Source organism: Amaranthus tricolor, chromosome 10, assembly GCF_026212465.1.
Source record: "Amaranthus tricolor cultivar Red isolate AtriRed21 chromosome 10, ASM2621246v1, whole genome shotgun sequence".
Classification (NCBI taxonomy): Eukaryota; Viridiplantae; Streptophyta; class Magnoliopsida; order Caryophyllales; family Amaranthaceae; genus Amaranthus; species Amaranthus tricolor.
Genome location: NC_080056.1, coordinates 13,246,243 through 13,268,737, shown reverse-complemented (window position 1 = coordinate 13,268,737; position 22,495 = coordinate 13,246,243). Strand labels below are relative to the sequence as shown.

Sequence of the window (22,495 nt, the reverse complement as noted above, 5' to 3'; positions counted from 1 at the left end):
GTGTTTGCAAAAACAGGAAAATATAATAAAATTACACAATGTGGCAAACAGAAGTATATAATTATTAATAAGCTATGCCTAATTGTGGTCTGCATGAGACATACCACGAGACACGACCACAGCAACGTACGAGTCAAGAACTATTCAGTATTCACTATGCCTGATATTACAAGAGATATTTATGTTTTCAGTTACCAGCCTGCAACGTACTTCAAATATAATTCATTCAGCATTCTTACTTTGTGATTAACTTTTAATTTTTAAATTAAAATATAATTAAATAGAATTTGGTTTGATTCCTCTCAATATAAAATTATTAATATTAAATTTTTATATTTTTTATTATACATAATATATTACAGATTAAATTTATATATTGAGCTACCTAAAAAATCAAACGTTATAAGTATTTTAGAACGGAGGAAGTAATATATTCTCCAATACTTATCAAATCGCAACATTTCAATTGCAATATTCATTTATAATTGAAAATTAAGACAAATATAAGTGATTAAAAAAATGTGATAAATGAAAATATAATTTTTATATGAGATAAAAAGGAAAATAATTGAGTCATTGTAAAAGAAAAAAAATACTCTGTTTCATAAAGTTCCATATGTTCACAAGAACTAAAAACATATAATTTTTTTTTAAACATAGGCATTTAAAAATATTAAAATGAGAAATTCACAAATTCTTGGGTTAATTGCCCACAATAAAAACTTTTAGCTTATGAGTTTTTTGTTTTGAAGTCGTCTCACCGTGAGACGCTCTCATATTAGACGGGCTGAATAAAATTAGTGGAAAAAAAAAATATAAACCACAATTAATTTAAGTAAAGTTGGTAAAAAAAATGTGGGCCGAGATCATAAACAGTATAAAAATGTTAAACTGAAGTTAGTAAAAATGTGTGGAGATCAAAAACATTAATAAAATATTAAAATACGAATAAACAAGGTAATTATGTCCAAAATTTATAATATACATGAAAAAATTTATGATAACCACAAATAATACAACCCAAAAATAACAGATAGAAACAACTCCAAAAAAACATTAAAGGACTTAATTAGAACAATCTTCGTGTGAAACCTTCATGTCATACTTACCAAATAAAATCCTTTCAAATTCTTGATTTGTTTGTATCAAAAATTGTCTGTTTGCCTGTATATTGCAACTTAAACTCAATAATTCAAGTTCGTAAGGAATTATAGTTACTATCCAACAAGAACTGAAAAAAATTACGTAACGAAAATTATTTGTATCAGTTGCATGAAAACATCTAAAAATATTAAAATAATTTACAATATAAAATTAAAATTGAAATTATTTTTAGATATATGCATCACCAAAACGAATAAGATACTAGAGAATCTATTGCTGAGGGGTATGATTCTTTTTAAGCACCAATTATCCTTACCTCAAAATAAAAACAATAAAGAATAAGAAAATATAATGGTTGATTTGACCGGCTGATTTTATTAATTGGTTTGACCAGCTAATTTTGAACCCGCTGCTATAAGCAGCTTGTTCAAAAACAACTTATTTGTATCAATAAGCTGTTTCAACTAGCTAATTCACCAAACATTAGCATTGATTGGTTTGACCACCAAACTATCTATTTATATTAAAATAAGCTAAAATTACTCAATAAGCTAATTTGCCAAACACCCTCGTAATCAATATGGTGATTATTTTCACTTTACAAATCTATTACATAAAGGAATAAAAGGGAAATTAAAGAAAAATATTCTTATACATGAATATATTCTTGTATTTTTGAGGTTCCAAGCAGGACCACTGCATTAACTTGCACCAAAATATAAGCAAAGAAAAGGGAAGTACATAAAAGAGATGAGAGGTAGAAAGAGACATGAACATCTCTGCACCTCATTCCCTTCCTCTGCAAAAAATGTAAAAGTATAACTAACTAATGCTACTTGTTTATTTCAAAAAAAAATAAAAAATAAAAATAAAAATAAAGATAATGCTACTTGTTCGGCTGTCCTTTTCATGGTGCAAAAACCAGGCCGCATTATCGTATCGCGACTGCAATATAGGTCGTATTGACCACAAAATCATCCGTATTGATCATGATATCCGTTTACTATTGACTTCTTGATAATAAGGTTCCTTCATTATGTACACAAACCCATAGTATTACAGAACTACCGGAATATTGATAGGTTCAAAAATTACATACCAATTGACCTTTTGCAATGAAGAACTGCGTCGTGAATTGAGCTTTCGGAATCAGAAGGCCGCCTCCAGTCTCCGGGGAAGGACCCAACACTTGTTCTAGGGGATGCTAGAGGTGAACTTGACCTGTTATTCTTCACCACCCAGATTCTATTATCCTCAGTGTTTTTAGACTTTGATCTGAAGCCTCTCATTTTCCCCAATAATGGGAACAAAAAATACAAGTATTTTTCGAACATTTTTCGAGACAATAAGCTCCTACACCTTCTCAAGGAAGAGCACCTGATCTTACGATCATCATTACCTGCAGTAGTTTCTGTGTTCTGAAAATCAGACAAAGGAGAAACACATGGGCTTGAATCACTGTATTGTTTAACAAAAGGCAGAAGGAAACCCTCACAAAAGAGCTCATCCGCATGTACAATAGCAGCCGTGGATTGCTCTGAGAACGGAAGATTGAAATCAAAATCACAGTCAAGTTTCTTGAACCTCTTTGAAGCGGGCATGTTCGGGTCCATCTCGATGAAGAAAGACTCATCGGATGAATCCATAGCAGCCCTGAAGGATTCACTAAGGCTTTCAAGGGATGGTTTTAGGTTTATAAGCCAACTGTATGAGAAGCTCTCGATAGAAAGAGGTCTTGATGAATCCATAACCAATTAGAAAGGAGATAGATTTGTGCAATATTATAGGTTGTGACCCGACTTTCTGCATGCTACGGAATGCAGCAAGGACACATATATATACCCACACCAAACAAGGAGAACATACAATAAATAATGAATGTGTTGTGGCAAGAGACAATGATATTTAATGATTTGAAAAGGAAAAGGAAAAAGAAACAGAATATAGCAACCCCACATGCTCCCACAACAAATGTAACCCCTCCAGAACCTCTAGTTTATGGTCATTTTTTCAATCTGTATACGTTCTGTCACGTTTCCTTAAAAAGCCACCATAAACAATAAAAAAAAAAAACTCTATTATAAGTTTTAAGGAGAATATGATTAGTTCAGTAACTAAGATACTAACGGTCCGTTTATAATACTAAATAGTGAGAATAGTAATGAAAAATTAGTGTAATTTTAGAAGGAAAATATCTAATAAATAAGTTTAATGATCATGGTTACTCCCCATTTGAAAATGTGGTATTGGATGGTAATGAAAAATTATGAAAAAAAAACTTTTATGATCAAACTTTCATTACGAAATAACATGATACATGTCATGGAAATTTAAACTACATATCATGAAAATTAACACTAAAATTATTCTCATTACCATCATTTAGTACTGGTTATTAAACCGGCTGTAATTGCAATGTACAAATCAAAAAGTCTGAACTTAGGTTCATGCATCATGCAGGCTATTTTATAGTTATAATCATAGCTAAACCTAGGAAAAGGTATACGAGATAAGGGAATATGGGAAGAGGTTCACGAATGCTATAAATAGTACTTTATAGTCTATTTTAACCCAGTAGAAAATTTGAAAAGCACTTGCTCTATTCCTATGCTTTTGACTTTGCCTAAACAGCAACATTCGGTTTCTTTTTTGGACAAAATAGTTGATTTTGAGTCACCTGCTTTATTTGCTTTGTTATATCATAGTTCCAATTACACTAATAATATCAATTTTAACAAAAAAAATGAAACAACTTAGAGAGGATGATTTCATAAACTTTACAATAATACTCAACTGCAGCAGCAGAACTTTGAACTTGGACAATGTACAATATCCTGCAAGTAGTGTTTTAGGTAGAATATTAAAGAAAAAAGAAACTATCAAAATGTTGGTATACACAGTGACATGGAATCATTATTTACTTAAACTTGCACATAACCTTTCAAAATATTGATCAGCATTCAAACATTGTAGTTTGAGACCTAAATAGAAAATTAATCAGCTAGATTCAACAACATAATTGCCTCAATGCCAAGTGGCTCCCCACCTAGGCAGACTTTGAACCATAGGCGAAGCTACATGGGGGCCGGGGAGACTCGGCCCCCTTGCCGAAAATACGACTCTTTGTATTTTTGGCTTTGTCCCCCTTACTAACGTGACTGCAAAAATATAAGAAATATTACTATAACTCAATATTTGGAATAACATATTTGCATTTAAGATTAATGGATCAAACCATAATGTAAACTATTTTTTTTTTATAGGCTAATAAATTTATAGTAAATATCATTACTTTTTTTCTTTCATAATTTCACATTCATTATTTTAGTGTGTGTTTAAATTTTTACTATCTTAATTTTAGTAGTGTTTTTTTTTGGAGATTTCCTAGGCAAATATATAGAGTAAAAAAAAAACTTAGTTTTTTTCAAAAGGGATAATTATAGAAAAGCTTCCACTCTATTTGTTAAATATATTTTGAGCTACAATTTAAGGTCATTTCAGTCTACATGATTTTAAAATTTTCATAGTTTAACTAGTTTTTATATAGTAAATAATTTGCTAGTATATCGACAATTTGGACCTCCTAATCAAAATCCTGGCTTTGACCCTGCTTTGAACATTAGATGTATGCAACTTACCCTTAAAAATATGATTTCGGTCACACTCATAAAAATTACGGTAATGGTCTTAAATCGTATTTTGCGGTCAATGCGACTTACTTTGCAGTTAATACGACCTATATTTTGACACCTTCACCATATGGTCATGATGCGGTGATGCTGTCTGGTTCAACTTCACATAAATAGGAAGTGCAAATGATTCAACAAACCATTCTACTATATTCTATTACAATCCTAAATCTGAGAACTATAAATTTGTGGTTTCCTTCAGAATATTCCTGGCATTTAATTTTATGTTCAATTATAAAAAAAATTATGTTGAATTTATATCATAAATATTAATTAACCTAAAATTTAAAAAATTTAAAAAATAAAAAAAAAAACAATGATAGAAGTGGATTAGGTATAATAAAAAGTACATCATGGTCTTCTTAAAGACTGCTACTTAACTTCTAAGGGCAAGACTGCATACTTAACCTTCCCTATAAACAAACACCACAGGCTAGTACAAATAACAAATGCATAAGAGTGCGAACAAGATGTTAACATAAATCGGTTTATTTTCTGCAGGTGACTTTCGGGAATGTGTACACTTAACACTGCACAGATATATCTGACAATGAGAGGTTAGAAATATCAAAATTTCTATTGGAATGCATGGTTCTGATTTTCACATCCACAAGCCTATTTGTGTGGAGCTGAGTTTTCATCTTAAGATTTGATCCTCAAGATTGTTTTTCTTACAAGTTGAATCTCTACACTTAAGCTCTTTGTTACACACACAAAATAAAAAAGGATAAAGTGTAAGAAAGAAGAGTGGAACCCGAAAATCTTAACTTCAGTCTCAAAGACAACCTAGAACAGCAAAACAAGCAGACAAGGGTCCCCATCTTGTCTAGTAAAGAGAAGAAATAGTAGCCTAGGTTTTTTAGGACCAGAAAAAGAAAGTTACTCAAAAGAAATATACATCCTAACGCTCCCCTCAATAATATAACCAAGAAATTACAGATGAAGAGTATATCAAATTTTTCATAAGCTGTTTACAAATTACCTTATAATGAAGCAACATAAGTGTTCAAATGTATCCTGAATAGGGTCCTAAGGACTTCATAACAAAGCCATTTCTGTTAGAGATATAACGTCCAACAGCACCCAGGTGACACTGAACAAACAAAAACAGAAAAGTGACAGGAAGTAAACAAACCCAATGACAATCTGATTTTAGATTAGAACCGTGTCTTGAAAATTAAAATAGGTGGCAATTGAAATTAAGAAAGAGGTAACATAGATTCATTTAAGGTTTACCGAGATATATACCTCTAAAAAATTTTCATTGCTGGCAGTGTCAGGGATGAATTTTTTGAAAGTGGTCCTCATTTTCTGAAAATTGTAACAATAATATCACTAAAACAAGTGAAGGCTGCAGTTCATGCTTCTAGTAGACTTCCACATTCATTCATACAATATATGTCGCCTGTCGGTCTCCATATAAGAAGTCAGCAGATCGACAACACAATTTAGCATAATTTTGGTAGTCACATGCCATGTTACTCAGATGTAAAGACTACCGGTGGCATACAAGATATGCCTCCAAGAGTCAGATGAGGCCACTTCATGTAACTCTATCATGTTTCTAGTCCAAAATGAAGTATCAAGTCTCTATACCCTTGTGGTCCAGTATTCAATATGAATATTTGAAACATTGGGATGAAATGAACACACCAGAGAAGTAATACCAGACCGGTAGATGCACTCTCCCCATCACATTATTTACAGTAAACTGTAAAGATCACCAGATTACATATGAAGATCAGATGCGGTTTCTACCGTTGCATATCGCCCTATACCATCATAAATTTATAATTCATTCAATTAAGAAATTTTTTAGTATTAAGAGGGTGGAGGACCTATAACACAGTATAACATATACAGTCGGTCAGAAAGAATCAAGGACCAATAAATGCAACCACTCGCTAGCTTTTGTACTCTTTAGGGATAAGGTCAAAACATAACAGAAAAGTTAGTAGCAGGCTACCAACACAATAATTTTAATGTTCACTTGACAAATATCCACTGAAATGGGATGTGGTAAAAGCTGACTACGGAGTTACAAAAGTCAATTACTTGAAAAGTTCACGTTTAGCTCGAGTGAAACAATGTTGTGTCTGGAATGTGTTTTCTTGTGAAGTAACTTTACAGCCAACAAGACCCCCCTCTTGCACGACGGCCCAAAAATGGCAGTGGATAGGACGCTCTGGTCATCTTTCTGAGAGACTGTAATCCGTCTGTCAATCTGTCCTCAATAATCCATTGCCTTCTGCCAGCATCTTCTTATATGATTCAAGTCACTAGGTTCAAAAACCAAGGGCCCTTATCAGTAAAACATATCCCTACTTTGTATTGGGTTTCTGACGCTGCAGGATTATAAAAAAAATATATGAAGGTGAGTGGGTCAAAAAAATTATAATACATTGGTTACGCATGTTATTTGGGGTACATAGATGACTTTTAGCCTTCAGGTCTTTTCTGTGTAAAGAATGTACAATTAAAAAGAATACTTTGAGATCAGAAAATTTTATGAAACGTAGCTATCTAAAAGATAATGAGTGCATGGCTGATTTTATCAATGCACATATGAGGATTAAAACATAAAAGAACCTTTCCTGTTCAAGAGCCAGTGCCACTAACTACAGCTGAAAGGAAGCATCAACAACTTAAGCTTCATCGAATTGAATATGTACTTTAATTTGTCTCCATTATATAGTGAGTTACCAGAAATTCCAGAAACAGTTTAAATCCAAGTTGGTTCACAGGAATACCAAGAAACAGATTGTCACCCCCACAATCCCACATAACAGTGCCCTGATTCAATTGGTATTGGATATTACAGCACAAGTCACATGTGATTGAAGACATAATTGGAAGTCCTAAACTTGCTTGACTAACATTAATAATAGATTTTAAGATGATAGCCTTAAAAAAGTTTAAATTTCTCTACTGCAAAGGAGCATACAAATCTCAAGTCCCACCATCCTAGCACAGTAACAACATAATCCCCATTATCGAAGCCTGAAAGGGCACTAACTCAAAAATAACACACAATGTGATTGCATCTTCCTTCAAGTACAGACATGCCACTTAACTATCTATAATATAAAATAATTCGCAAGCAGATGATCGACTAAAAAACAATATCATGAAATGCTCCATCTGATGCCACTCTCTACGAATCCTATGCTTTGTTCCAAAGCACCAAACTTCCTTATAATTCAATAGAAAATAAGTGTCCAAGAAAGTTGGTTTTCTAGGGTCCCAATCTTGCCCAATCTACATTGGTCATCTCAAATCCAGTAGAACTCATCTACCAGGTATCAAAGATCATAAGAAAGGCCAATACTATATCAAGCATCAACGCCAACCTGGAAATAGCTCATTATGAGCCACCAAATCACATTTTCCCAACAAAACAACGTAAATTTCAAAAAAAAAAAAACAATTTTTATAACTGAATAAATGCCATTCACATTTCACAGAATAAAACTAACCTAATTCTACCGATTCAGATTTCTTTTAATCCTAGACAATTGACATTATACATAATCTCTAATAACCTTACAAATGCAGACTTGGCGATATGAGCTTCAAGGTCAGGAAATTCTACCACAATCATTCAGAATAAAACTAACCTAATTCTCCTAAATAATGTGGTATCGAAGAGCTTTCTAAGAGACAACGTCATACCATAGCTAGCTATCACCCATATTATACACACTCCATCCCAAAGTAAATACCTTCCGTCTCATATTGGTTCTCAAATAACTAATTCTGACATAAAGGCAAAAGCTACTCAATGCTGGTTATTTTCAAATCTCTCCTATGACCTATCTCATTTCCTACTTTACCATAATGTAAAATGTATGCCACCCCACAGCATTTTCACCGCATAATAAAGGTTATACAGCTCACCACAACCATAATATAAGCCATGACAGTCGCAAAACCACTGGCATTGGATTTTTAACCGTTATTGTGATCACCACTTTGCACAATGCACCGTACAGTCCTTACACACACTTTCTGTGTCTATAGCCCCACCACACAAACCAGGCGAAAAGGGAGAAACAGGATATTTTAGTAAATATATTCTAGATAGGGTCATGTCCAAAAGAGATAATATAATAGACGAATTAAAATAGTATGTGTAGCTAAAACACTAGACAAAGGGAGTAATATGCTACATCTCCTCTTACAAATAATACAGTGAGACTACTTCAAAACAAGAAGCCATAAGCTAATAGTTTCTATTATTGGGCTATTTAACCCAAGTACGAGACATGTATCACGGTGAGACCGTCTCATACTGTGAAATAACAATTGATAATCACGTGATGACTTTATCATCTACAACTCTGTGCCTTTGAGGAACAGAGGGATTCCCGAGTATGTTACTATTTTAGCATTAATAGTTAAACCAAAATAAACAAAGAAACATTATAAGCACCACAATCTAAAGATTGTTATCTCCGCTAAGTTTGAAATTGAATCAAAAAAAGCGATACATGTCAAGGACTGGACACACCCCACACTATATGGCTACAACATACGAGAACAAAAACTACAAATAATTACATCAAAAACAAGCTAAGAAGAATGTAAAACAATGAAATTGCTAATAATTTAAACTTAATACCAGATCAATTACAATAAGTCTAGACTCGAGCAATCTAGTAAACCTAGATGTAACTGAGGGAAACCTAACGCCGTCCAATTCAAATAATTCCCATAAAAAAAGGGATAATCAGAAAATGCTAAATTAATAGACTAATAAATTAAAATAGCAATTGTAAATCCGTAATACAAATTTGAATTAGTAAACTAAGTAAAATTCATATACTATGAATTAAATGAATTGATGAAAAGAAGGTTTCGAAGAGAGAAACTCACAGTTTTGCTAGAAGTTACTAATCATGGTCGCCATTGCATTATCCTGAAAATAAAAGGAAGAATTCGCGCCAACAGAATGTTGTACTCCTTTATATTCTCTTTTGATCAAATGTTTAATTTCTTCATTAATTTATAAATTAAAATATAATTAAATATATTTTAATTTAACACGGCAAATTAGTTAATTTTAATTTTCTATAACTTTAACCAAATATGAGTCTATTCCCAAAATATTGCAAAATAAAAAAATAATTCTCACTTTGCATTATTTGGGAAAGTATTTCCCACAATACCGTCCACGTGGAAAATTTAATTTTTTTTTTTTCAGATAAAACCGCCATCTCAAGTGGCGGTTTGCCTTAACCACAAAAACGCCATCTGAAGTGGCGGTTTGGTCCAGGTAAACCGCCACTTCATGTGACGGTTTGCTTGTGACTTTTTTTTTTTTCTTTGCCTTAAGTTTTTTTTTTCTTTCATTTTAAAATAGTGAACGCAACATGCATTAAACTAGTTCAATATCATCTATTCCATAATAATCAATTACGAACTGGATTGTTTTGAAAAAAATAATTATGAAACTAATGCAAAGATATATTACAATTATGGAAACTCATACAAGAAGTTCAAGTCGTATAAGAATATACAAAGCTTGTTAAACTACAACCCCCGACCCCTTTTGTTTTGCACACCGGTCGATGAGATGGTGTGAACTCGTCAACCTCCGCTACTGGGCCCGGCATCGCCATGATCGCTGAAACATACATAAGTGTTATTAAAATCATTTAAATATTATCAGATTGAACATGTTGTTACAAAATTTTAAAAAAAAACATACTTTGTTGACCTTCGAGGGCATGTTTTCTTATTATAACCACTACATCCACAAAAGGTACACGAGTTACGAGGACGCTTCAACGGTGCATCCATTTCGTTCCATATACGAGTTGATCGCGGACGACCCTTTGCACGCTTCGTTGAGGGATCTGGAACAACTGTAGGACCATTCCAAGGATCGCAAGTGAACATGTCTGGAACGGGCATGAAAGACTTCGTATATGTCGATACGTATTTTGTAGTGCGAAATGAAGGGTCCACAAAAGCATCGTACGATATGTTACGAGCTCGACATACTGCAAGAACATGTGAGCACGGTAACTTGAAGATGGTTGGTTTCTGACATGTGCATGATGTTGCTGTGAGGTCAACCATGTAGGATTTTCCACCTTTTCCTGCTATCCTATTGCCACAACCAGTGGTGACCTCAAATATCCCACGCACTGTGTCATATATCCTAACATCATGAAAGCGTGCTTTTTCAGCATTCTTATCAATCGTATCACTTGGTTTCTTCGCATACACATGTCCACTATCTAATCTGCTTCTCCCTAAATCCCTCCTTGTGGCAAAGTATTTGTTTACCCGGTAGAATGTCATCCTAACTAATGAAGTGATTGGGAGTGACCTGGCCCCTTTCATAACGCCGTTGAACGCTTCAGACATGTTTGTAGTTCTCACTCCATATCGATGCCCACCGTCATGAATCAAAGTCCATTGGCGCTCGGGAATAGAACCATCCACCAAGTACTTGTACGCATCCTCATTAAGCTCTTTAAGGCGATTCATGTAGAAATTATACTTCCGAATATTTGTCTGTTCAGAAGCTTTTCCAAATAAGTTCTTAACCGCTATGTTTTTAAACTTCTTATGCACGTTTGAAGCTAGATGACGTTTACAAAATCGATGGAATGCATATGGTTCTTCCCAACCTTTTCCAACTCTGTTCATTGCATGCAAAATTCCCTTGTGACGATCAGATATAACACATAAGCCGTCCCTCTTAGTGACATAATGCCTTATACAATCCAAGAACCAACTCCATGTGTCGTTGCTCTCTCCCTCCACAACGGCAAAGGCAAGTGGGAACAACTGAGAATTTGCATCTATGGACATACCAATCATAAGTGTGCCTCTGTACTTTCCGTACAAATGTGTACCATCTATAGAAATAAGGGGACGACAGTGGGGAAAACCCTTAATGGATGGTCCGAAAGCCCAAAACATTCGCTGAAACATCACTTTGGTAGGATCCATTGTCGGTTGGACTTCCCATTGCACCACTGTTCCTGGATTAGATTGCATTAATGCCTGCACGTACCGTGGAAGCTCCTCAAAGGACTTATCCCAATCCCCAAACATTTTTGTTATAGCCTTATTTTTGGCCAACCAAGCTCTCTTATATGTTATTACAAATCCGTATTTATTTTTTACAAAATTAACGATTGACTTCACCTTAAGCGCTGGATCAACTCTAATCATATCCACGATAAGATCAGCAACAAATTCAGAAGTAAGGAGGGGATGGTCGTCACTGTAATGTACTGAGCAATCTTGATTATGACCCTTATATCGCACAATCTTAAATGATCCCGTTGCGGTCATAACAGCTCGCATCCTCCATTCACAACCTATAATCTCCGCATTAGTGCATTGGATAACGTACTTTGAAGGCTCCGACTCAATTACACGGAAGTTTCTATTATTAGAAATCGCCCATGCTTTAACATTCTTCTTAAGGTGGTCTAAGGAGCTAAACTCTTGCCCTATCCTAAAGTCTCCATTTTCATTCATGGAGTTGTCATCGTTCCAGGTCATCTATGCATCAATCAATCTTTGATCAACCTCATCAATTCTAAGCCAATCTTTGATCAACCTCATCCATGCATCTAGAGCTTCTCTTCTTTCATCATCCTCTTCTGAATCAGAATCAATATGCTCATCCTCCTGATCTAAAGAGTCAACCTCGTTCGCATTTTTTTGTACAGGTATAAAACCGCCACTTCAAGTGGCGGTTTACCCAAATTTTTTTTTTTAAAAATAAAAAAATTACCAAATAATCCTACGTGGACGGTAAAGTGGGAATTACTTTCCCATTTTATGGAAAGTGGGAATTATTTTTTTATTTTGCAATATTGAGGGAATAGACTCACCAAATACATACACAATTAGTAATATTTTAAACTGAAATAGTACGTCGAAAAATATGTCAAATCAAATGGAATATTTTATTAGAATTAAGGTTGTTAAAAAACATGTATTAGAATCGGATCGTAGAATCAAATCGTAGAATTGAATGATTCTATAATTTTGCAAAAATAAAAAGATTAATTGCTAATTTATATTGTTTAGCCATTTTTATTGTAATATGACACTTAAAATTCATTTAATATTTTAATAAATTTGTTATTAATCCAATAAATACATATATACTTCTTATTTGTTGCCTTTTCCCCTTATTTTAATGAATTAACAAACATAATAAGATATACACTAATTATATAATTAATATTTTAATAAAACACAAACACTAAATAGATACATTGACAATGATCAAGTATCACTAAGCAGAGTGATCTAACATACTCCCTCAAATTCCTTTTAGGAGTCTCATTTGACTTTTCACGGATTTTAAGGTGAGTAAAAATGGGACCCTAAGGGTAAGAGTGAGAGTGGTATTATGGATTTTTAATTGCAAAGATTAATGAATTAATGATTTCCACTAATTTCAAGCACTTTTTAACCAAATCTAAGAGCTGAATTTTTTTAACATCAATAGTCCAAATTTTTTTTCAGTTCAACACTAAAATTACATCGCCCGTCTACTTCAAACCGAAATTACATAAATAAGTCCTACATGTACAATAATCGTTCGAAATTACATAAATTTTTCCGAGTACTAAATTAAATTACATAGAAGCATTACGGTATTTGAGTTGGCCTTCTCAATTCTTCGACGGCCTCGTTGTAGTTACAGTCGTTACTGATCATGTGAGTGCGGATTTTTTTGCGATCATTGACTTCAGTTTTCCAAAATTACCAAAAATGACGCATTATTAATTTTATAAATAGCCACCGATTTGTAAACAACCAAATTTTCAACTAAAAATTTCATCACAGTACCCAAAATGTTTTAGAAACCCAAATTAAAATGTCCAAAAAATTAAAGTGAATCAGAAACTGCCGCCAATAAGATAAAATAACCCGGAACGAAATGTTGGCGCCAACACAGTAGCATGAAGAACAAACACACCACAACATTTTATAAATTAATTTAGGCGCCAAAACATAAATCTCAGCACAACAGACCACATCAGAGGCAATAAATACACCAAACATAAGTCATTAATTACACATCCAACCAAAAAAAAAATGGCTCCTTCAAAAAACCTAACTACACAACAAAGAATCCAAATAATGTAAAGGCTATTTTCAACATTAAATAAGAAGGGCAAACCAGTGCTAGGCACAATCAATGCACTTGCCACTGAATTTCAAGTGTGTAGGAAAACAATCACACGATTGTGGAATGAAGTGAAAAAGCAAATCAGGAATAACAACACAGTTATTAACAACAGCAAGAGAGTAGGAAGAGATGCACCAAACAAAATTGAATTTGATGAAGAAAAATTTAAAGCCATCAAATATGAACTCAAATGTACTCAACATTCAATTTCTAAGCAGATGGGGGTGTCACAAACCACAGTATGTAGATGGAAGAAGAGCATAGTCATAAGGAAGCACACAAACACAATCAAACCAACTTTGAATGAGAATAACAAGCTACACAGGTTAAGTTTTGCGTTATCTAAATGTGAATATGATGAACATAATGATGCATTCAAGTTTCAACCATACACTAATGTTGTTCACATAGATGAAAAACACTTCTATCTAACCCGAGAGACACAGACTTATTATCTAGCTCCGGGTGAAGTAGAACCACATAGAAAGTGTCAATCAAAGAGGTTCATTCCAAAAATCATGTTTATGTGTGCTGTTGCAAAGCTAATATTTACAACTGATGGTGATTTTTTTTTTATGGTAAGATAGGCATTTGGCCATTTATTACACAGAAGCCAGCAAAAAGAAGCTCCAAGAACAGGAAAAGGGGGGAGTTGGAAACAAAACCAATACAATCAATCATGAAAGAACATATTAGAGCAATGCTTATCACTAATGTGCTGCCAACCATAAGAGCAAAATGGCCTGAAGGATTGTCAAAGCATATTTACATTCAACAAGACAATGCCAAACCACATATAGCACATAATGACAGAGAATTTTTAGAAGAGGCAATGAAAGATGGGTTCTACATTCAACTAGTTCAACAACCATCAAATTCCCCTGACATGAATGTACTAGATTTAGGTTTTTTTTAGATCCATTCAAGCTTTACAGTATCAAAAAGCTGCTTACAATGTAACACAGTTACTTAGGGCTGTGAATAATGCTTTTGAGAATCTAAGTCCACAGTGTCTTAAGTTTGTATTCATCACATTACAAGCATGTATGATAGAGGCGATGAAAAGAAAGGAGGATTCGACTATCACATTCCTCACATGAACAAAACAAAGGCAGTAAGGGAAGGCACTTTACCAGATTACCTCAGTATTGACAAACAATTGGTTGTTGATTCACTTTAACATTTATTCACAAAACTAAGTTCAAAAACAATGAATCAGTATGTGGAACTGATTGTTTATGCAGGGGGCATTGAACAAGGGATTGTGCAAGTCAATGAGAACATTCACATAGGGAAAACAAGCCAGCTGACTGATCAAGAAGGTCAACAACAAGAATGATGGAAGGGTGATCTTCCTTTTGGGCCATATAACAAAACATCACTTATTTTTGGGTGTATGCACAACTAACAACAGCACAACAACAAGTAACAACAGCACAACAACAACCAATGTAAACATTTCAAACATCAGTTACTTTTGGGAGCAGCAATGGAAAACCAACAACACAGAAACTGATGAACAACAACACATAAACCAGCAACACATGAACAACAGCACACAAACACAGCAACAAGTTTCAAATGAGACGCCTTTTGATTTTGGACATATTTTTGGGATCTTAGACATGGGATGTTTTAGATCTAAACAACAATGTAAAACGTTTATGTTGTTTAAAATGAAACATTTGTATTTATATATAGATTAATGAAAAAATTGGTTGTTTGCAGTACTCTTAGGTAAATTAGACAATTTTTTTTTCAAATCATTGAGTTGAAATCGAACGTCTCTGCGCTTAAAATGTTGGAAAACAATCCAAACCCCGTATGTTCGACTTTAGGTGGCTAAATATTGCTCTCACTCGAAGTTCACAAAGCAAAGGAAAAAAATGCATCAAAAACGACTTAATAAACAATCATCATCAGTCAATACCAACATGCACCCACAAGAACAGAAACTCACTTGAGAAAGGACCAAGCTTATCAAGCCAATCCTCTTCTTCACAATCAGTATTCGAAAATACAGCATCAGCGGAAGAATATTCACGATCAGGATACATTTCAGGCTCAGGTGTGTAAATGGGTTCATCTTCAGAGTTAAGTTGTCTTACCCATTTAGGATCAATCTCAACAGAAGTTGAGTCATCATAATAATTAAAATATTCATCCTCAAATGATGACAGCCCAGATCTAGGGTTTCCATCATTAAAACCCTTAAACTCAATCTTAGAACCCGATTTGTAAGGGGATTTGGGGATTCTCAAATGTGAAGAACTAGGCGAGTTAGGGATTTTCAGGGGTGATTCAATGGCGAGTTCTTATTCTTCAGGGGTGAGTTCAAAGGCGACTTAGGGTTCTTCAGGGGTGATTGCAGAGGAGACTTACGATTTTCCATGAGAAGAGATAAGAACACGAAAGCACAAAAGAAGAGGGAGAAGAACACTAGTGCAATATGAAGAAGATGTTCACCCAGATCTAGGGTTCTTAAAGAACAAAGAGATGAAGAACAAAAAGTCCCAGATCTAGGGTTCTGATATGAACTAGACGAAAAACCAAATGGGAATGGGTAGGTTTTAAGTTTAAAGAAGGAGGGAATGATTAATGGGAGGGTGTGTTAATTAGATTTTAGATGTTGTTGATTAGTAATAAGGGAGTGAAATTAGTATGGGTAATGGAAGATATAATTGAGAATAGAATAAACTTCTACGGGTATAAAGGTAAAATAAACTATACTAAAAATAGAAATGGGACAATCAGTGTAACTTGACCCAAAAAGAAAATGGGACACATAAGAGGAATAGGAGGGAGTATAATAGTTTTATCAAAGCCACAGTATATTGTAACACTTTCAATGACCTAGTAATTTTATGACACCAACTGAATTAGCTCAATAATTTTAGCAATTAATAATGCAAATATTATTTATTATGAACACCAATTTACATATTAATAAGTTGGTAACACCAAATGAAACGAAGTCTTGTATGACAATGTAGATAAAAGAATATAGCTCGAAGCTAGCAAAAAATATCATTAAAAAGCTAAATGTCTCAACTCCTACGTGTTTTGTTCATAAAACAGTGATATTATGGTCATGAGTCTCAATTTAATCTTTAAAAAGTAAAAAAAAAAAAAAAAAAGTAGCAGTTAGGGTCCATGGATGTAGTTGATTGGGTAGGCTAAGACCTAATTTAGCATTTTTGTGGAGAACTATTAGAATCGTATAGAATCGATAGAATCGTATCATTCTAGTTGCATTCTACGATTTTATACGATTCCTACGATTGTACTTGCGATTCTAATTGATTCCGATTTTAGTAACGATTTGAATCGTTAGTGTGTATTTGAATCGTAAAATCGTACGATTCTACGATCCGAATCGTGATTTTAACAACATTGATTAGAATATGAGAGATCAAAGTAGAACATTAGAACCATTGGCTATTGTCATTGAATGACCCTCCTTTTTTTAAGGAAAATTTTCTTTGAAAAACTTAATGTTTTATCTGTCTGCAGATAAAAGGCTAACTTTTAGTTTATTCTACAAAGGGTCAACCTATACGTCTTCATTTCCAAATAAAGGGCTTTTTAACTGTCAACCGGGAAACCATTTAATGAAGTCTACTACACTGTTATAGCTGTCACTTTACAAAATTGTCAAAAATAAATTCAAAATCTTTTCATTTTATCGTTTCACATGCAGCTTATGTTCTTCAACCAAAAAAATTTCTGCAATCAACTTCTTCAGTACTTCTATGGCAGATCATTAATACTTGGTTTAAGGATCGATTGAGAAGGGCCATTTTGCGACTTTGCAAAGTTATTTTCAAAAACATCTTTAGTACGTACAATTAGAAGTTAGTATTTCTTTTTAATTGCTCAATCAAACCTTGCAACATTGCTTTAAATGGTTCGAATTTTTGCATCGAAATTAAGTTTTCCTCAATTTATGGTAGAAAGTTGATTTTGTACATATGCAATTTTGAATTTTAGGGTTTTATCTCAGTTTATGAACACAATGGAGTTTAATATGTCTATTAGAATTTGTTAATGGGGTAAATTTAAGGAATCCAAAGGTTCTATTATGCATATTGAAGGTTTTGATAGAATATTTGCAATAGATACCGATCATTTGTCAATGGAATACTTGATGAACTTAGTTGTTAGAAGCAATGGAGATAAAGAAATAGAAGGAATTTTTTACCTGCTTCCAGATTTTAGTTTGAAGGATGGATTAGGGAAAATGGATGGGGAGAATGAAGTTATCAATTTGTATGATACAGTAATTCAAAATAGAGTAGTAAATGTGTATGTATTTCATAAATATCCAATTCCATCTAAACATGTTCCTCCAAATTGTGAAAACATATCATTTGCATTTGAGCTCTTATCGCGAATAGAACAACTACATCCACTCATTTTCACATAGAGAGAGAAACATAGAGAAAGAAAGACAAAGAGAGAGAAATATGAAATAAAGAAGAAGTAGGGTGAAAGAAGTTACTCGACATCCCTACAAATTTATAAGCTTTAACTAATTACAAAGGAAATCAGTTATTATATAGGTATCACTTACCTGAAAGCCCTTTGTCTGCCCTTTCTAGAATAAACTAAAGATAAACCCTTTATCTGCCGATAAGCTAATTGTTAGCTTTTTAGAAACAAATTTTTCCTTTTGTTTTATTACAAGGTAAGCTAACAGAATGAGAAATTTAGGTGACAATCAAACTCATCAGACCTTTACTAGAAAGTAGAATTTTCTCTCCATTTAAGACAAGTCTTGATTCTCTAGCTCTACATATTAATTTATAATTAAACTAGTATAGAAACTAGGAAAATACAAAAAGTTTTAGTATTGACATACATCAAAATATGATTTTTAAACAATAATTCAAGTATACAAATTATCATTATTGTGTTTAATTATCAAGGAATTTTCTGTGATTCCATTCTCTAAAATAAAATCAAAATGTGACTAAATTAGGCAGCAGTATCATAAGATTTTCAATCTTCATCAATTAAGTTTTGACACTATAAATTTTAATCCTTAACTATATCCCATTTAGCAATATATACAAATATAAAAAAATAAAATCGTCTCAATAAATCCTGATTATGATACTCATGTCATACAGATATTTTCAAATTCAAGCTTTTTTAAAATTTGTTTTTTATATAATTAATTGATCTTATAAACTATGAGAAAATGTCCAAATATTATAATTCTAGAATATCACTCAAATGAGAAATATTATTCTAAAATATGTTTGGAAAAATTCTCAAAAAAAAAAAAAACCAAAGCTTTTACAATTTTTTTCAAGAATAACCTGAACTTTTAATTAATTATAAATAACTTAATCTTTGAAGTCACTTTTTTATCTTATCTAGGATCGTTGTTCTGTTACCTATCACTGATTGAATTTTATTAATCTTATCAACTATGCTGCGAAAATGTTCAAATACTACAATTTCATCTAGATTATCACTCAAGTGACAAATATTAATATAAAATATGTTAGAAAAATTCCTTACAATAAATTCCAGCTTTCATTAATTTACCAGAAAGAATATAAATTTTTTTAACTCTTAACAATCCGACTTTTAAAGTCACTTCCCTAGAATCGTTGTTCCGTTAGTGTTTTCGACTGATTTGGTTTATGGTTTTTATCCGAATAACTCACTCTTATATTTTCATATGCATTACTTAAGTTCCAAATAACAAAACGAAGATAAATATCTCTTCATATGTTTTAGATACAATATGCTTGCCAGTTACCACCATAATACCAATAAGCATCTTATGTTATACTCCCTCTGTTTTCCTATGTTGTTCTCAAATAGAATTTACCCATTTTAATATCAAACTTTGACTATGAATCTTGATAGATTCATCTCAATATATATATATTTTTTAAATATCAACTTTTAAGAATTTTTAAAAACTCACATTTAAAATAATTTAATTTTTAAGTTGCATTGGAATTGCATAAAAAATGAATGGAAAACAAATGAAAACAGAGGGTGTATATAATTTAATCCAATCACTACTTAGGACTTGATTATGATTAATAGTAACTATTCTAATTAGTATACAAATCACAGTTATAATCTAGTAAAACGCTGTGATCACATTTTTTTTAAGGAACTAAAAATTAATTGATAAAAATGTCATCTGACATCTACAACAGAGTAACAATCAATCAAATGCATAACAATTTTAATCAAACAAATTTCTATATCGAAAAAGTCACGATCATTGTAAATGAGCTCTAACACTGAAACATTCCATCTATCACATCTCTTATTGATACAACCTCCTCTGAGGTGGTCTTTAGATTTTGTGTGGCTTTGAAATAGTAATAAATTTGATACCATTAATTATATTCCCGTCATGATGTCATATACCTTTTTACCATCGAATTGATAATAAGACTCCAAACTCTCACCATGAGAGACTTTAAAACCCAATATATGGGTAGATTGAATGAATCCAATAAATGATTAGAATAACTGTATAATATAGAAAGAATGGATTTTATTTATAATTAAAAAAAAACAAAAATAAAGAGATTGTGGGCTTACCATCAACCATTAGCTAATGTTGATAGTAAACTAAAATTAACAATAAAGGCTAGGGTTTTTTTATGAGAAAAAAGGAGAAGAGAGAAAGGAGAACGCTATGATTACCTATAATAATCGAAAATATTTCATTACCCAAAGTTGTTAAAATCGGGATTCTACTTAGAATCATTCAGACCTATAGAATCAAACCGGTACAATCAAATCGTAGAATCGTAAGATTCTACAATAAACTTAAATTTGCTAACTAGTCATAATAATTCACCTTAAAAGTTTAATTTATTAAGGGAAAAATTACCCTGAATAATACGAACTTTCACTGATTTCCCAATAATAATACGAACTTACAATTAACCATGAATAATACGAAGTTTAACATGTGTTTTCCGCTAGCATACCTGATCGGTTTATAACCGGGAGAAACGGTCATTTCCTCATTTTCTTCATCAGTTTCATCAATTTATACTAGACAACAGGCTTCATCTCCTTCATTTCCTCACTTTACTCTTCCATTTTAATTACTTCTTCCAACTTCTCAATTTTTTTTTTCCAATTTCATTTTAACTTCTAAAGTAATTTGATGTTTAACATGTATTCTCCTTCGTCATCATCTCAATCTAGAACATCAATTGCAAAAGGAATTCCTTTATGTAAACATGGTGTTCATGCTAAATTACAAGTAGTCAAAAAAGAAACAAGGGTTGGTGAGAGGTTTTATGGATGTGCATTTTGGCCAGTAAGTTTATTTTTCTCAATATCTTTATTTTGTTTTATGTTAATTTTTAATTTCTTTATCAATTAGGGTTTCATGATTTGATTTGAAATGTAGGCACAAGATTGCAAATTTTTTAAGTGGGAGAAAGATGTAGAGTATTCAAGTGAAATTTCTTCCTGTTTGGAAGAAGAGAAAGCTATGTTGATTAACAAAATAAGGAAATTGAAGGCTAAGAATGCAAAGTTGAAAGAAAGTGAAGCTATGTTGAAATTGAAAGTTGTTGAATATGTAAATGCACAAAAAGCATTAAGTTTTGTATTTGTTGCATCATGGGTTTTATTTGTATTGTTCTTATTTATGTTAATCTAAGTATAAGAATTTGATCATGTAATGGAATTTCATGTATTGAAAATCCAATGTAATGAAAAAGTGTAACAAAGTTTCTTCGATTCAAGAATTATAGCCTCAATCCATACATCTTATAGCAATATTTTCCAAAATGTTTTCCAACAGCACGGTAAAAAATGTTTTCAAGAATTACCTTTACATACATAAGCATTCCTTACACACAAAAGTGCTAAAATGTTTTCCAAAATGCAATATTTGAACAATGTTCTAAGTTATAGATTACACCATAATGGTATACAAAATGACACTTAGTCTTGCAACATCAATTCTTTATTGTCGATGCTTGGGTTGATACTATTTCAGTAGGGTTCTTCTTAGGCTTTTCCCTTTTAGCAGTAGTGACACCACTCCTTCCGCTTACACTACCAGTCCTACCTCCTCTACTCCCTTCCCCTATTCTAATTGTCCTGTTGTCTTTACCTAAAGAACTAGGTTGTGCAGACATGTTGTGATGGGATAACTCTGGTGTGCTGGTTGCTACATCAACAATCTTTTTCGGTCTTCCTCTACTTCTCTTCAATGGATGTGGTTGCTCAATCGCTTTACTCTTTTCCGGACACTTCCTTTTGTTATGTCCAACCTTATTACAAATGCCACATGTCATTTAAACGCCGTGTCTTGAGAGCTTTCCTGGTTTTTTAGGATCTTCATGCGGATCCTTGATTCTGTTTTTTCGTGGTCTACCAGGACCAATCTTAATTGGAGGAGGATCGATCGGTTTGTAATTTTTGGCCAATGCCTCTCGCCAATACAAGGATTGATGTTTCCTTTATAGGCTCTCAAATAAGCCTCTCTAGTGTAACACTGATCAACGTATGACTCAACCTC

At 32.8% G+C, this 22,495-nt stretch overlaps 2 protein-coding genes and 1 long non-coding RNA gene across 3 annotated transcripts; 1 reads left to right on the top strand and 2 right to left on the bottom strand.

The window, feature by feature from the left end:
- Nucleotides 1-730: 730 nt before the first annotated feature.
- Nucleotides 731-3,355, bottom strand: LOC130825996 (probable membrane-associated kinase regulator 6). Its single transcript, XM_057691465.1, has 2 exons — nt 2,204-3,355; nt 731-1,164 (listed from the first exon to the last, which is right to left on the bottom strand). The coding sequence occupies exons 1-2, from the start codon at nt 2,850-2,852 to the stop codon at nt 1,124-1,126; spliced, it is 690 nt and encodes a 229-aa protein (XP_057547448.1). The 5' UTR covers nt 2,853-3,355; the 3' UTR covers nt 731-1,123.
- A 1,093-nt stretch (nt 3,356-4,448) lies between these two features.
- On the bottom strand, nt 4,449-9,750 carry LOC130825997 (uncharacterized). Its single transcript, XR_009046993.1, has 4 exons — nt 9,669-9,750; nt 6,849-7,138; nt 6,042-6,104; nt 4,449-5,886 (listed from the first exon to the last, which is right to left on the bottom strand). It is a non-coding gene; the product is annotated as an uncharacterized LOC130825997 (long non-coding RNA).
- A 4,436-nt stretch (nt 9,751-14,186) lies between these two features.
- LOC130824857 (uncharacterized) lies at nt 14,187-15,068 on the top strand. The gene is made up of 3 exons (XM_057689874.1): nt 14,187-14,438; nt 14,552-14,860; nt 14,904-15,068. Exons 1-3 carry the CDS (start codon nt 14,187-14,189, stop codon nt 15,066-15,068), a joined length of 726 nt encoding a protein of 241 aa, XP_057545857.1.
- The last annotated feature ends 7,427 nt before the right edge of the window (nt 15,069-22,495 follow it).

Excerpts from the sequence above, each read along its gene's own strand:
- LOC130825996 (XM_057691465.1), bottom strand. The coding sequence starts at position 2,852 with ATGGATTCATCAAGACCTCTTTCTATCGAGAGCTTCTCATACAGTTGG. Across the intron at positions 1,165-2,203 it reads TCATTGCAAAAGGTCAATTG|GCAAACAGACAATTTTTGAT; the intron begins GTATGTAATTTT and ends TGCAATATACAG.
- LOC130824857 (XM_057689874.1), top strand. The coding sequence starts at position 14,187 with ATGGGGGTGTCACAAACCACAGTATGTAGATGGAAGAAGAGCATAGTC. Across the intron at positions 14,439-14,551 it reads ATTATCTAGCTCCGGGTGAA|ATAGGCATTTGGCCATTTAT; the intron begins GTAGAACCACAT and ends TTTTATGGTAAG. Across the intron at positions 14,861-14,903 it reads CAAATTCCCCTGACATGAAT|TATCAAAAAGCTGCTTACAA; the intron begins GTACTAGATTTA and ends CAAGCTTTACAG.